This window comes from Meles meles, chromosome 10 (assembly GCF_922984935.1).
Source record: "Meles meles chromosome 10, mMelMel3.1 paternal haplotype, whole genome shotgun sequence".
Classification (NCBI taxonomy): Eukaryota; Metazoa; Chordata; class Mammalia; order Carnivora; family Mustelidae; genus Meles; species Meles meles.
In genome coordinates, this window is record NC_060075.1 from 91,174,920 (window position 1) to 91,192,287 (window position 17,368).

A 17,368-nucleotide genomic window follows, 5' to 3' on the forward strand; every position below is an offset into this window, starting at 1 on the left:
GGAATCTGAATCCCCCAGAGCTCAATATTCCTTGTCATTAATGTAAATCTTTGATGGCTACCAGAATAATTACAATTAGAAATTCAATTTCCCAACTAAACAGGGTTCTCAGCAAAGAGAGTGGCCACATGTATTTTACAAAAGTAAAAATAAATCTACACCCAAGAAAAGATGTCTTACACCCACACATGCGTGCATGTGTGTCCATGCGCAAGTATACACACACACACACACACACACACACTCACATTCCTTTATTTTCTCCAAACTTCCAAATGGACAGCATATTATATACAGTGTTGGTTAGTCTATTTTTGGAAGTTCTTAGATATTTAAACTGGGGAGAGGTGGGTGGTTGGTGAAATCAAGAAGAAAAAGAGGCATTTTTACTTTTCCTGATCTTAGTCCTTTTTTACTTTTTTTCCTAAGATTAGTTTATTCAATATTAGAGATTCACTAAACATCTTCCAAAATTTATAAAAGCTCCATATTCTTCCAAGTCCTAAGGACTAAATGATTATCCTCCTGTAAAACAAGAATACACCTATGTGCCACCTCTACACATACCTTTATAGTTTTTTAAAGTACTTTTAATTGAAATATAAAATCAAGATGCAAATGTATACATACAGACAAATAAGTCATCACAAATCATAAACTCTTATAACCATAGACAAAAAATTTAAGTATTACTAGTGCTCCAATAACCCTTCCTTGTAGTCCCAACTCAATCATCTCTTTCCTCCTATAAAGTGACTTCTTTATACAAATGGGATAATTGGGACATAATATTTCATCTATAATAACTATATACATGTTTATATTTTGCTCAACATTGTCGGATTCATCCATGTAGGAATGTACGTAAGCTGTATTTTGTTCATTTTTCAGGATTGTACACTATTTCACTGATGAATATCTCAGCACTTATGTATCTGTTTTAGTGTTGATGGACATTTGGGCTGTTTCTGTTAAGGCTATTACAAATAATGCTGTTCTACATGTCTCATGTTGTATATGTACAAGTATTTCTTTTTTTTTTTTAAGATTCTATTTATTTATTTGAGGGGGTACAGAGGAAGAGGGAGACGCGAGCTCCCTGCTCAGCAGGGATCCCAATTGGGGTTTGATCCCAGGACCCAGGATCATGACCTGAGCCAAAGGCAGACTCTTAACCTCGTGAGCCACTCAGGTGCCCCCATGTAAGGGTATTTCTACTAGGTTTCCCCTTTCACATTTAGATTTACATTGTACCTAAAATTGATTTTTGCCTCTTGGTGAGAGCTAACTTTCACTTTTTTCCACAAGGCTATCAAACAAACCCATCATCACTTACCGAAAAGACCATCCTTTTCCCACTGCTCTCTTCTGCCATCTTTGTCACAGAGCAAGTGACTGTTTACATGTGGGGCTGTTTCTCTTTCAATGTATTTCTCTATCCTTGTGCTAAAACTTCACCATCTGAATTACTGTACGTTTCTAGTGGATCCTGATAGTAGCAGAACAAATATTTCTGCATTGGTAAGAAGTATACTGTTACACTGAACCTATAGGTCAAGTTTGGAAGAACAGACATGTTTATTATACTGAGCCATCCAACCTATGAAGAGAGTGTATGCCATCATTTATTTACTCCTTTAATTTCTCTGAATATGATTTGAGTTTTCGGTGTAGTCTTGCTCATGTTTTCTCAAATTATTCAGAGAAACGTTATTTTCTGAAGCCATTATAAATAATATTTAAAAAAATAAATTCTGCGTTCTGTTTGTAGCTGGTATACAGAAACAGTTGGTTTCTGGATAACTTGTGTATGAAGGAGCTCAGGACATGCACTCCAAAATAGGCTGCTCTGGTGTATTGAGTTGAAGTCACTGAAAAAGAGCAGGTATGTCAGAATGGCTTTCTCTGAACCTGCCATATCTGCTTAAAGGCAGGTCCTTCAAAAGGAACTCAATTGTCATAAATCCTCTCCCTAAAATTTCATCAACCAGGGAAGACTGACTCTTATCACAGGACAGAAATAGGAAGTGGCCATCACACCCACACAAGTTTTGTCACAAACCGTATCTTCCATCTATTCTTCCAAGGGCCTGATCAACTTTGTAAAAATCATTCACTGTACCCAAGTAGCTCATATCCCCTCTACTTCTTCCCCTATTAAGACATTGTAGTTTGCAAATGGGGAGGTTTTCTAGATACAGTTCAGTTATTTCAGGAGGAAGGATTATAGACCTCTTTGAAATAAATCATGTTTTCCCAGAAAAAATTCACTTCATAACAATTGACAGTTTCCTGGGGTTCACAGATACCCTGAAGTCCCTTTACCCACCTTCTAGATTAACAATTCCTACCCTAAGATATTGAAAAATGATTTTTAAAAAAAGGTTGTTTGGGAGCACCTGGGTGGCTCAGTGGGTTAAAGCCTCTGCCTTCGGCTCAGGTCATGATCCCAGGGTCCTGGGATCGAGCCCTGCATCGGGCCCTCTGCTCCGCGGGGAGCCTGCTTCCTCCTCTTTCTCTGCCTGCCTCTCTGCCTACTTGTGATTTCTCTCTGTCAAATAAATAAAAAATATTAATAAATAAATAAATAAATAAAGGTTGTCTGAGGAAAAAAAAAGATTTTCTTGATTCCTATTACAGAACACTTCCCGTATGCACCATTTTTTTAGGTATGTCTCAGAAAATATTCTAAATGGGCACAACTTCCTACTAGTGAGTTGAGTAAAAGTTGCCCAGAAGTGTGCTATTGCTTGATATAGTAAAGGATAGTTAAAAAAAAAAAATCAGTCCTCTAAGATGTAAGTTTTTTAATATTCAAATGGAGCAAACTTTAGTTCGCATCCCCAATTTTTTTTAAAGATTTATATATTTATTTATTTGACAGACAGAGATCACAAGTAGGCAGAGAGGCAGGCAGAGAGAGAGAGGGGGGGAAGCAGGATTCCCGCCTAGCAGAGAGCCCAATGTGGGGCCGGATCCCAGGACCCTGTGATCATGACCTGAATTGAAGGCAGAGGCTTTAACCCACTGAGCCATTCAGGCGCCCCAGCATCCCAATTTTTAAAGGAAGTGTTTTTATGTCTTTTCCTCTTCCTCTCTCTGATTATCCCAAGTGTCTGGGGGGTTTTAGAGTAGCCCTCTCAACCATGCCTCCCCCCACCACTACCACCACTGTTCTCCAATTCACAAGCATATCTAATGCTTATGGCTCAGAAACCCCATCACACTGGCACACTGCAGATCCAATTCCTGCGTGTGTTTTGGCCTGGATCCATTTACCAGGCAATCTCACCTCATGCCATACAAGGCTGGTAATTACAGCAGCCCTAACAGGTAAATGTAGGTTTTCTTTCTTATTTGTGAATATGGCTAGATCTTTACTGCTATGTGTATCAGTACGTGTGAGTGTGCTTGCATAGGAGGGTGCTCTGAATCATAGCCTAAACTTGACTAAATGCTGGCAATTTTCTCTCTCAGAAACATACTTCCATAGAGCATAATTTTTGAAGCATTCCTTAGGGAATTAAATTATATTCCAATACCCTGGAACAGGGATGAGAATAAAAGCTCTTTTTGATCATTAATATGCTTTAAAAGAGGTAAAAGCTCTACAGGAATGACCTGTAAAATGTAAAAATGGACCAGGTAATTCAGACTAGTTCTGGTAATGAGAGTACCTTGAAAAAGTGAATAATCTTTTTAAAAATCTTCATGGTATCGAAGTGCTAATACGACAGAAAAAATTACGAGGCAAGATTCAATTGCCCAAATTTCTTTTCAAGTCCCTAATTACTACTTCTATTTCCTGGAATTAGTATCTATTCTATTACTCACAGACGTTAGAAACTCCACATTCTGAAATTAAGTTAAAAATAAATAAAATTAAAAAATAAAAGGGGGCGCCTGGGTGGCTCAGTGGGTTAAAGCCTCTGCCTTCGGCTCAGGTCATGATCTCAGGGTCCTGGGATCGAGCCCCGCATTGGGCTCTCTGCTAACCAGGGAGCCTGCTTCTTCCTTTCTCTCTGCCTGCCTCTCTGACTACTTGTGATCTCTGTCTGTCAAATAAATAAAATATTAAAAAAAATAAAAATAAAAAATAAAAAAATAAAAGAATATTTTGTAATGAAAGAAATAAAGAAAACATAGAAGAAGAAAAATATTTATTTGAATATTATATACTATAGTAATGAAAACAGGTTAGGGCAATAAAGATTAGAAAATGTGGGGCACCTGGTTGGCTCAGTAGGTTAAGCCTCTGCCTTCAGCTCAGGTCATGATCTCACGATCCTGGGATCGAGCCCCGCATCGGGTTCTCTGCTCGGCGGGGAGCCTGCTTCCCCTTCTCTCTCTGCCTGCCTCTCTGCCTACTTGTAATCTCTCTCTCTGTCAAATAAATAAATAAAATCTTAAAAAAAAAAAAAGAAAATGTGATAAGGGGTCAAAATACATATCATCAAATGAAGTATATAGAAAAAGGCTCATATGTTTTTTAAAGTAATATTCACATTAATTAAAATCATTAAGTGAATTATGATAGTAATAAATTTCTATCTTTTGGCTATGAAATTGATACTGAATGCCATAAAAATTTAATACGCACTTGGGAGAAGATATTTGCCAATCATGTATCATAAGAGGTTAATATCCTGTGTATAATAAGAACTCCTACAACCCAACAGCAAAAACAAAAAATCCAATTAGAGATTAGATCTGAATAGACAACCACAATGATATTATGGTACCTCACACTTACTGGAATGGTTAGTATCAAAAAAGACAAAAAATATAACAAGCGTCGGTGAGGATATGAAGAAAAGGCAACTGTTGGGCACGGCTGTTGGGAATATAAATTGGTGTAGCCCCTATGGAAAACATTACGGAGCTTTCTCAAAAAGTTAAAAATAGAACTATCATATGGATCTACTTCTAATTCAACTTCTGGGTATTTACCCAAAGAAAATAAAATCACTATTTTTTTTAAAGATTTTATTTATTTATTTGATAGAAGAGAGACACAGCGAGAGAGGGAAGACAAGCCGGGGGAGCGGGAGAGGGAGAAGCAGGAGGAACGGGAGAGGGAGAAGCAGGCTTCCCCCTGAGCAGGTAGCCTGATGCAGAGCTTTGTCCCAGGAGCCTGGGACCTAGGACCTGAAGGCATATACTTAATGACTGAGCCACCCAGGCACCCTTAAAATCACTATCTTGAAAAGATACCTACATTCCTATGTTCCTTGTAGTATCATTTACACTAGCCAAGACATGGAAACAACCTAAATGCCCACAAATGGATGACTGGATAAAGAAATTTGAGATGTGTATAAATATATGTGTGTACACACACACGCACTTAAGTATACATATACACATATTCATACGTACATCACATATATACATGTATACATACATATACACAATGGGATAATATTCAGCCATTAAAAGAGGCAGGAAATCCTGCCATTTGTGACAACATGGGTGGACCTTAAGGGCATTATGCTAAGTCAAATAAGCCAGACAGAGAGTCAATACTGCAATGTATCACTTCTATGTGGAATATTTTAAAAAGAACTTAGATACAAAGAACAGATTGGTGATTGCTAGAGGCAGGGGTAGGGGAAATGTGGATGAAAAAGGTAAAAAAATAAAAAACTCTATCATAAGATAAGTCAGTCCTGGGAATATAATGTATAGCAGGGGACTACAGTTAACAATACTGTGTTGTGTACCGAAAACTACTAAAAGACGAAACCTTGAAATTCCTCACCACGACAGGGGTGCCTGGCTGGCTCAGTTGAAAAAGCATGTGACTCTTGATCCTGGGGTCATGAGTTCAAGCCCCACACTGGGTGTACAGATGACTTTAAACAAACAAACAAACTTTTAAAAAAAGTTCTCACCACAAGAAAAAGAAATTAGGGGCACCTCGGTGGTACAGTTGGCTAAGCATCAGACTCTTGGTTTCAGTTCAGGTAGTGATGTCAGGGTCACTGAGATCAAGCCTCATATCAGGAGGGGAGTCTGGTTAACTTTCTCTCTCTCCACCCACTCTTATCTCTCGCTCTCTAAAAAAAAATATCTATCTATCTATCTGTCTAGATAGATAGATAGATATATCTATAGCTTTAAAAAATTATGTTGTGCAGCTTGTGCAGCTAAAAATAATACAGCTGACTCTTGAACAACATGGGTTTGAACTGTGCAGGTCCACTAACACATGCATTTTTTCCAATAAATACAATATAGTATTATAAACGTATCTTCCCTGTGATTTTCTTAGTAATACTTTCTTTTCTCTAATTTATATTAAGAATATAGTATATGATACATATGACACACAAAATATGTGTTGACTGTTTAGTGTTATTTGTAAGGATTCTGATCAACAGTAGGGCTACTAGTAATTATGTTTTTAGGGAGTTATATGCAGATTTTCAACTCCATTTTTAATAGCTCAAAAAATATACATATACCTATAGATAGGTATTTTAAAAAATTTAATACATACTGACAGGATTCAAGTAGGGAGATTAAGGAATAAAAAAAAAAGTTCATGAACTCTCTTGTCTTGTTATTGCCATGTTCTTAATTTGGCTTTGTGACAGATGGCATGATTGGTCCCAAGCCTCCATCTCTGTCTGCATCCACATCCTCTGCAGTTTAATACTGCACTGTGGTTGGGTTATTTTGGTGAGCCAGACTTTGGGGAATATTTCCTCTCGTGTGCTTCTGCCTTCATCATAGGATTAAGCCCAAGAGCCTGCTGCAGGAGGGGAGACTTGCAGAACAGAGCAGTGTATTTAACTATGGTCGAAGTCAGCCTCTGTTAGCAGCCAGCCTGCTGTGAGTAAACCCAACCAAGATAAGCAAAGTCACTTAGTGCCCTCCACCTGCCTGGGGAAGTATGAGCATTCAGCGTGTATGGTATGCCATCCAGGTGTTGTGGTTGTCTGTCAGGCAATGTTCTCAGGGCAACAGATAATACACACTTTGCAGGCTTTAGTCAGCAACTTTGCATTTTTTACTTTCTTTGGAAAATACCGCCCAGTGACAATAACCATTTTTTTTTTTTTATTATGCTCAGTTAGCCAGCAGACAATAACCACTATTTGACATTTTCCTCTGTCTTCACTCTGGCCTGCTGAATCTTCGACTAACATGACCATTTATTACTGAACTGGCAAAGCCCACAGAAAACGATCTCAAGTCAGAAAACGATCTCAAAGGAAAGGAGGAGTGATCCTAAAGTAGTTCAATGCAAGAATGGAGGTACGAAAGAGAGGAAGGCTATCTAAGCATCAAGACAGTAGGTAAGCCAAAGGGCTCAGTCTGTTTGTATTACAGCTAAAGTGCCTTTGGGCTGAAGAATCTACTGCTATGCTTTATATCTTTGCACTTAATATAAAAACTCTTTCAAGTTATTTCGTATTTTTAAAAACCTTTTATTATTTTAATGTTAACAAAATAGATTATTACCATATGATACTATACGGAGCAGCATCCAGGTAGATGACATTTAAATCTGCATTAAAAAATCCGTTTAAAACTAAAAAAATTGAACCCACGTATCTCTCTGTCATTTAAATATCACACATGTAGGGTTTTTCCCACTATGGGAATGTCAAGTCTTCCAAATTGCTTAAGAAATTACACAAACAATAAAGGGTATATTTACAAAGCTTAAAAAAGAAAACACCCCAAAACCTTACTTCCATCTAGTACTATCAACCTCATACACAGCTACTGACCTGCATTAAAGTTGAAACCGCCCCTTAAATGTCATTCCTATTATTGTTTCCATTTTAAATGGTCTGCAACCTAATTAAATGCCAATCTCCCTTCTCACAGTTTATAACATTTGACATTTACACCAAGATTCTAGATGTCATTCCCTGAAACCATCAGATAATACTTACTATTGGTCAATGTCCTCACAGTTTACCTTTTAAAAGGACTACTTACTAGTGTCTTTGACATTACAAGTTTATAAGCCTGTAAGGGTTTATAAAGTACCACAATAACTCTCTCACATACTAGTATTTAATTTCATTTTAATATACAGAGGACAAGGAAAACATTGATTCAAACTTAAAATAGCAAGGTCTAGTGACATTTTCTTCTAAAGGTCACATTTCAGAACTATACAAACAAATTACAAATACATAACCATTAAATAATCAGTTTGCTCAGTTCAGTCATAAACTTTAATATCTATACCTACAGGTATGTATTTTGAACATAAAATTCTACTTAGCAAATTAATTATAACTTCACAACTGCTATCAAAACAAGTGAATAAGAACTTTTAAATAAAGACAGTCTAAAAAGCACGCCTTTCCTTTTCACAAAAGGTCACCTAAGAAGCTGATATTCACATCATACACTAAATTAAATACATACTAGAGGCGGTAAACCCTTACTGGTTATAACTCACATATGAGAATTCAAGGTTAAATCCCTGTTTTTCTAAACTAAACTACTAAACTATCTAAGTATCTGCTACGCTCTGAATGTTTGCACCCTTCCCACTCACTCGACCCCAGACCTATACCTTGAAACCTAATGCCCAAGCAGATGGGGTATTTGGAAGGTGATTAGGTCATGAGAGTAGAGCACTCATGAATGGGATTTATACCCTTAGGTTTGAAAAAGTCCCCTTGCCCCTCTGGCCTGTGAGATTTCATGGAAAAGGCAGCCATCAGTGAATGAGTAAAGGGGCTCTCACCAGACATCAAATCTGCTGGTGCCCTGATCTTGGACTCTGCAGGCTCCAGAACTGTGAGCAATACATCAATGTTATTTGTAAGTCATCCAGTTTGTATCATTTTGTTATGGACCAGGGCACTATCTGTTAAGACCACAGAAGTTAAATAAACTATAACACATACATAAAATATATCATGCATGTATTAAAGTAGATTTAGATCTCTATCTCATATTGTAAAGTAAATCACAAAAACAATCCTACTTTTCTCAAATAAAAAACAATGTAGCTATGTTGAGGTATGATACAGTTTAAAGCTTGGTCTAGAGTCAAATCTGAATTTAACTGCTAGTTGCAACACTTGCTAGCTTTCTACTTTCAGCAGTCTGTTTTGGGCATCCTATTAACTTTTCTTGGTCTCAGTTTCTCCCTTCTGTGGTGGCAGATATTGATCCTTCCATTTCACAGGATTGTTGCGAAGTAAATGAGATAAGACACATGAATGGCTTGGCATAACCCAAGCCACTATAAAATGTTTAATAATCGTTATTTTCATGGCCATTCCCTAATCTCAAGAAATAAATTCTCTGTGACCATTTAAGAGTCAAAAAAAAAAAAAAAGGACTTAAGAGTTTGTCCCTACCGAGTTCGTATGACCTGTCCCTAAGTTTGTATGACATATAACTTTGGTGATTAATAATAGAAAAGCCTTAGGGGCGCCTGGGTGGCTCAGTGTTAGGTTAAAGCCTCAGGTTTGGCTCAGGTCATGATCCCAGGGTCCTGGGATGGAGCCCCACATCAGGCTCTCTGCTCGGCAGGAAGCCTGCTTCCCTTCCTCTCTCTCTCTGCGTGCCTCTCTGCCTACTTGTGATCTCTATCAAAATAAATAAATAAAACCTTTAAAAAATAATAGAAAAGCCCTAGAAAAACTAACACATGATAAATTGATATAATAATTATATCATAATTATAATCATATAATCATATATATTATATATAATCATATAATAATGACATAATAAAATGATAAAATTATTTCAGATTATATAAGCATATACATGTACTACATACATATAATTTATATGTCATACTCCACTATATCCTAGAATATTAAAATAATAAAGTTGAAAAGAAATAATACTGCTTTTCTATGCCTGTGGAAGAATTTATCTAAATACACACAGTGATTGAGATGACCACAAAAATGGTCCATAGAAGGGATCAACTTGAAAAATCCTTTTAATTCCTGATAGGAATTAAAGGTACAGTTAAGTATATGAAATGATCTGATACCCAACAAACCTGCACAACTGACCTTTAGTGAAATAAATTTAGGATTCTGGAAAGCTGTTCATTCTACATCTCAGGTTCTACATTTTCAAGTCCCCCCTTTTGAAAACACGTTTGTCTTGAAAATTCCAGCTTTCTTTCATCTCACTGCTTGGACAGTCCATTAAGGATCTGATTTCTGTCACTTTCCAACCTTGTGGACTTATATTTTTCATCTATAAAAAGAATCCTCCATTTATAGAAACATGTCATACCATATTTCAAGTCAACATTTCCATTTACAGATAAAGTAGCTATTCTACTTCAAATTCTGTTTCAAGTCTTTCTCCCACCGAAGGAGGGAGGCTATTTTCCTCTAAATGTTTTCGTTAAGTAAGTCTAAAAGAACAGGAATACAGCAAGATCAAAGAATAAAACCCAACAAATTTAAAAACATAAAGGAGTAACAGAAATAGTACAATTACCCCAAAATAAGAGATGTATACTAAAACGTTACTTGAGTCCTTAATCAATACTATATTTTAAAAATAAAGCATATAATGTTTTTTTCTACACTTAATGCTTAAGCTCTCTTTAGGCACTAAAGTCAAAGTTGAAAATGACTTTCTGGTTAGCCTTCAGTGTTATAAGTTTCGTAAGCCTGAGTAATTTAGGGTCATAGACTCTCTGACCACCAGTACCAATTCAGTCAAATGTTTGCTGATACATTTTAATTTTGGCAAAGCCTTTTACCATTAGTGTCTTTTTTTTTTTTTTTTAAGATTTTTATTTATTTGACAGAGAGCAAGAGCAAGCACAAGCAGGGGGAATGGCAGGCAGAGGAAGAGGGAGAAGCATCCCCCCTGCTCGGCAGGGAGACTGACACAGGGTTCAATCCCAGGACCCCAGGATCATGACCTGAGCTGAAGACAGACACTTAACCAACTGAGCCACCCAGGTGCCCCTACCATTAGTGTCTTAACTGAAGTTAACGTTTACCACGTTGGTACCACGTTACCATTACCACTACCACCTCCTGCAGCAGAAAAGCCAAATATTTTCTATGCATATGCTGGTTCTTCCTTCTAATATTGTTCTCAGGTGGGACCATCAGGTGATTTTTTTCTCCTGACATTTTCAGTAATTACACAGATTCTACAGGATATTAACACTGAAATTCATTTATAGCAACAAACCATGTTTTTAAAAGCAATGAACATCATAAAAAAGCTTCTATTAAAAAGTTTGAGAGAAAAATAGTCATTTAATTACCTATAAAGAGCTACCATGGTCGGTGTAGGGCCAGTTTTCAATAAACAAAGTTTTAAAAAGCTGCTTCTAAATTGCTTGTCAAGGCTACAAGAACAACTGAATGGAAAACAGCATATTCATAGGCAAACAAAATGTGGCCATCCAATGGAACTGAAAGTCTCATGATATGACTGTTCCCACCAAGGATCATTTTATGCAAATTCCCTCAGTTCAATTTCTCATCAGCCTACACTAAAAATCATTCCCAAACCAACTAGAACTACCAGGATATAGGTAAAACCACATTACTTCATTTTATGATGTTTCATTTGGGAGCAGTCAGAGAGGGTAAAGTGAAAACATGGTTGGGTCACTCCTGTAAAGACAGTAGAGATTTTGGCACATTCCTTAAAATTCATCTATCAGCACAGCTGAAAATGTACTAAAGCCTTGTTCTTTGGATTCAGTTGGAATTCAAAGTATATACTAGTTATATATATACTAGTATATAAAGTACATATATATTAGTTAAACATGTGTGCTTAACTTTAAAACATTAATGTACAGAATTAGGATTATAGTTCAGCTAATTACCCAATATTTTAAATATAAATAATTTTTTAAAAGTTTTATTAAATGAAACAAGACGGGATTGGGAGGGAGACAAACCATAAATGACTCTTAATCTCACAAAACAAACTGGGGGTTGCTGGGGGGAGGTGGGATTGGGAGAGGGGGAGCGGGCTATGGACATTGGGGAGGGGAGGCGAACCATAAGAGACTATGGACTCTGAAAAACAACCTGAGGGTTTTGAAGGGTCAGGGGTGGGAGGTTGGGGGAACAGGTGGTGGGTAATGGGGAGGGCACGTTTTGCATGGAGCACTGGGTGTTGTGCAAAAAGAATGAATACTGTTACACTGAAAAAATAAATAAAATGAAAAAAAAATAGCTGATAGGAAAAGCAAACCAAAAAAAAAAAAAAAACAGTTTTATTTATTTATTTATTTGACAGAGAGAGAGATCACAAGTAGGCAGAGAGGCAGGCAGAGAGAGAGAGAGAGATGAGGAAGCAGGCTCCCTGCTGAGCAGAGAGCCCGATGCGGGACTCAATCCTAGGACCCTGAGATCATGACCTGAGCCAAAGGCAGAGGCTTAACCCACTGAGCTACCCAGGTGCCCTATATAATTTTTTTTATTTGAGAGTTCAACTTCCATGTTGTAGTGTTAAAAGCTTTCAAAAGTAAATCAACATTTTTTTTTTTAATTTTATTTATTTATTTGACAGAGAGAGAGATCACAAGTATGCAGAGAGGCAGGCAGAGAGAGAGGAGGAAGCAGGCTCCCTGCGGAGCAGAGAGCCCGATGCGGGGCTAGATCCCAGGACCCTGAGATCATGACCTGAGCCGAAGGCAGCAGCTTAATCCACTGAGCCACCCAGGCACCCCAGTAAATCAACATTTTTTATCATAATTTTAAGCACTTCACTTTCTCTAGCCATTTTTTAATAGTTCAATTCACAATTTCACAACAGGCAACTGCATGAATGATATCTGGGGTAAGTGGTCACAACATGGGAATTTTGATCAATCTGAGATAATTATTTATGTATACATATAAAATATATAAAACAATTATTTTATAATTTATACAGTTATATAATTATTATTAATCAATAATAATTACTATAATAGAGAATTAATTTTTATAATATACATAAAACAAAAATAAATATATAAATTAGGCCATAAGGTGGTATAGGCATTTTTTCCCTAAAAGCCTTAGAAAACCTTCCTGCATTCTAAAAGCATAACAATGGTCAGAGGGCCATTTTCTAAATGGATTTAACTTTTGGCAGGGGTAAGTTCACCAGAAAATTTCAAAATTTCAATTAAGTAAAACCACAAGTAAGTTAACATTCAGTCAATTCAATATTGACACTTAAGAGTCAAGTAGAATCAGCAATTTTAAACAAAAATCTCAAGTGCTGACATAAGGGCATCACTTACAAGCTGCTCTGATTTTACACCATACAAATGGACCGTCTTTGCCACGTTTTTTGACACAGCTAATGTGAGGTCTGCATCTACAGCGGCTACATTTAGTTCACTGCAGAAAACAAAAACAGGCTTTAATTACTAGCAACACAGTTCATCAACAAAGTAGAGAACAACATATAAACTTAAACCCAATAAGCAATGTAGTGATTCTTTTTATAGATTTCACTGATTGCTTCCAAGAATTGGTTGCATTGTTTCATTTTTCCTCCTAAATTCGGCATTAGGGAAAAGTGCTTTGAGATGGCTTGGTTAATGACCAGTTTCTCATTAATAAAAGCACGTCATGTGTGGCTTCAGGCTGTGATTAAGAGAGTAAATTGTGTACAGATTTTTAAAGTAGTACTCTTGTTAATACTGATAAGTGCAATTAGAGACACTGCATATCACAGACATCTGCAAGGAAATGACAGCTTTTGAGTGGAAATGATGACCTTGAAAGGACATAGGCTAAAAATATAAATTACACATGATACATAAAGATGCTCGGTTTTTGTAGAAATTATGTCAATCCATGCTATTTTGTAGAGTAGCCTTTTAAATATATCAAAAGCATACAAAAATTTAATTTGAAATTTTAAAATTTGAAGTCTTGAAGTATTTCTTTTGCCACACTTATTTTCAACTCTAACACTGGATTAGTTGGGATTGCCAAAAAGGAAAAGAAAAAAAGTGTTTACAAAGACCACAGAAAAAATACTGGGAGCTAAAAACTACACAAAAACCCATACATAGATAGAAACAGGAAAAGTAAATTACTATGGCTCTGAGGTAACAAAATAAATCTTGGCACTTAACAGATTCTCTTTATGAAGAAAGTGAAGGACTTTGAAACACAGGTGCACACTGTGTGTAATAAAAATGCCCTTTCATAAATAGTGAGACAAAACTTTATTAAATTCTATTGATTACTAGCAATAACCATGCTTCCTTAAGCTTCATGTTATATTTGAACATGATTACAACATTGCCAAGCTGCCCTGAAGAATGGGAGAGATGCCTCTTTAACATTACCATAAATAGGTCAAAAGATCAAATCCACCCCCACCCCCAAGCAAAGGATCAAGTTGAATCCAAGACTGTTCTTGTCACTACCATACCAAACTGATAACAGACATTACGGTTAAAAAAATCTAGAGTCAGGACTTTGGAAAGTCATGATAATTATGGAAAGATTCCAGATCAAGACACATAGCGGTCTCGACACCATACAGTTATGTCCGCAGCTGGATATACACTCACAGACATTGTACCTGTGGCTTCTGGGTTCTACTCTACATGCCTGCAAGTCACCAGCTTCAAACCTGTAGTCTAAAACAATCTAGACGGTCCTATACTTTGGTCCTCTATTGCCTATTATTTTTATTTCTCAAAATGTTCATCTACAAATGTACAGACCGACTGTTATGACCACTTGTTAGCTGTGACAGGAACTGAGATAGTCTTAATAGCACATTCATCTGGGTAAGTGTAAATGTCTCCGGCAACAGTATCATTACATTGTCTGCAAGCACTCAGGTGGCACCTCCACTAGGATACCTGGCCTTCTGAGAGTTTTAAAAGCTGTCGCATTCTCTTCGAAAGCTCAAAATAGCAAACACAAGTAGGCTAATCAAGATTATAATCCTGTGTATGCCATGAAGTACTTTATGGATTTAAGATAAAAAAACACTAAGCTCTATGCTTTAACTTCTCAGTTTGTAAAATTATTTTTGTGCTTATTTTACTATATAATATTATTTACTATGGAATAAAAATTAGGTTTACTTTGTATCCTTGACAAGATACAGAATAATTATAATAAGCTATTTTTAGACTGTATTTAAATGGTTTTATTAAATGGAATCTTAAGTACCTACGGTACATGCACTGATTCACTGCACAACTCTTGATTTAATTGCAGGACTAATTACTTGAATAATTTGAAGTAAATTAAAAGATCACTAACAAATGTGGAAGGCATATCACAGCACGCTGCTATATAAAAACACGTACCTTGCTATAGTTTTAATGATACCTTCAAGTTCATCCACGGAAGGAGGATTGCGACCACCAGGGGGAAAAACCAAGTTGATAGGATCAAAGAGTCGAGATAGAGATTTTGATAAATAAGCAGCTTCATAGGGTTGCAGTGAGTCTTTCAAAGCCTTTTCTGGGCTGTGGGGACAAAAATTTATTAAAACTAAATTCAGATTACACAAAACGAAATGCTATTGTATTAGGTTATAAACAACTTTTTAAAAAACTTATCTTCTATATAAAATGTTAAACTTCTTATGAACAAAAAGAAAAAAATTCTGTTTAAAAATGTATATATTTACAAATACATTTCATAACTAGACAGTTATTGAGAACTAAACATTTTAATTTATACATAAATCCTATGTATAAATGTAATATAATATATGCCAGTATCTACTGTGATAATTCTGTCTTTGAAACTAAAATAACATTTGAAACTAAAAGAACAACAATGTAAAATCTTACTCATTCTAATGGGGCTATGCCTTTGCTTAGGAAATCCAGTTTTTAGAGAGTATCAAAGCTTCACGAGAGAGTCAAGTGTACAGAAACCTGCTCTATGAACTCGACCCTTTCCACCCACTGCTGCCATTTCCCATAGAGCTCCTCTGTGAGAGGGAAGTGCACAGGGTCTAGGCTGTTATCAGCCCTCCAATGACAAACTAAGAGAAGGGACAAAATAAAAAGTGTTTGAGAAAGTGCTACAATCACGTAAATCCTCCCGATTGAAGTCCTAAACTCGTTTATTTTACAGATTCTTCACAAGCTGGAACTTGGCCTACTATACACATCTTTCCTTCTTAACCTTCCCATGTCTCCAGTTATCTGTATTTTCCATTAGCAGTCCCACTATCGGGTCTTTTATCTTTCCTTTGGCAATACTATCGAAATGTCTAGAACCATTATTTCCATCTGTACTATTGAAATGTCTAGAACCATTATTTCCATCTGCTTTCTTATTCCATAATTAACTCCTTATCTTCTCATGTCGCCCGTGTTTATAATCCTTCTACCAGTCCTTCTGTTTTCTTTCTTTTTTTCTTAAGCCCCCTTTCATTCTAAACATCAACCTTAAAAACCTCTGATTTGCTCCACTGTATATGAATTATGAAACCTAGCTTTTTTTCTTTCCCCACACTTTCTGGTCATCTAAGGAGCCCTAGAGGTCACAATGCTCTTGGCTTGTACATTGTAATTCCATAGTTATCTCTTAACATTTCTCATTCAATAAGTATTTCCCTCAGCACCTATTTACTGAGAATACTATGTACCAGGCATTGTTAAATGTTGGGAAAATATAGATTACAAGTACGTTACAATGCAGCGAAGAAACGTGCAGGTAAAGTGCTAACTATAGTGATTTCTATAATAGGTGAAGATAGAACACAATGGGAATGGGGAGGACGGTGTCTCAATCTGCCTGAAGCAGTCCTCTATTGAAGACCATGCCATCTATTTAAATGTCTTCCCTATTTTTGCTTCTTTCATTTACTGATCTTAAGAAGCCTCTTTCCTCTTCTGCAGATATTTCAGTTCTGAATTATAAGTACTAACATGCCTCCTGTCTCTGAATCTGCACTAAAGATCCTTGGAGACTACGATGTCAAAACTGATAACTTTCTGGGGAGCCTGGGTGGCTCAGTGGGTTAAGTGTCTGCCTTCAGCTCAGGTCATGATCCCAGTGTTCTGGGATCGAGCCCCATGTAGGGCTCCCTGCTTACTGGGGAGCCTGCTTCTCCCTCCCCTCCCTGCTTGGGCTCTCTGTCACTATCCTAGTCTCTCTCTTTCTCAAGTAAATAAACAAAATCTTAAAAAAAAAATAAACAAAACAAAACAAACTGATAACTGTTTTAAAACCCAACCCGTTTGAAAAGTCTGCTTTTATTTTAGCTTTACTAGGGATCTTCCATATTTAAGTCATCATTTTGAACTATTCTTCTAAGATCTCCAAGCTTGAAGACAACTTTTCAAACTCCCACTGTCCCCATCTTGTTTGCTCCTACAAATGCCATTAAGTCCCTTACAATTTGCCAGGTAATTCCTAGGTGTGGGAAATATAGTAGTCAAGTCATT

The 17,368-nt window shown here is 36.6% G+C and overlaps 1 protein-coding gene across 1 annotated transcript in view; it reads right to left on the reverse strand.

Annotated features, from left to right (window-relative positions):
* The window catches only part of COG5 (component of oligomeric golgi complex 5), a 294,754-nt gene that overhangs the window by 49,183 nt on the left and 228,203 nt on the right, over window positions 1-17,368 (reverse strand). The window contains exons 13-14 of the mRNA XM_046020510.1: window positions 15,269-15,430; window positions 13,226-13,325 (exon numbers count right to left, since the gene is read on the reverse strand). Coding sequence (XP_045876466.1) covers window positions 13,226-13,325; window positions 15,269-15,430 — 262 coding nt within the window. The remainder of the gene's footprint in view (window positions 1-13,225; window positions 13,326-15,268; window positions 15,431-17,368) is intronic.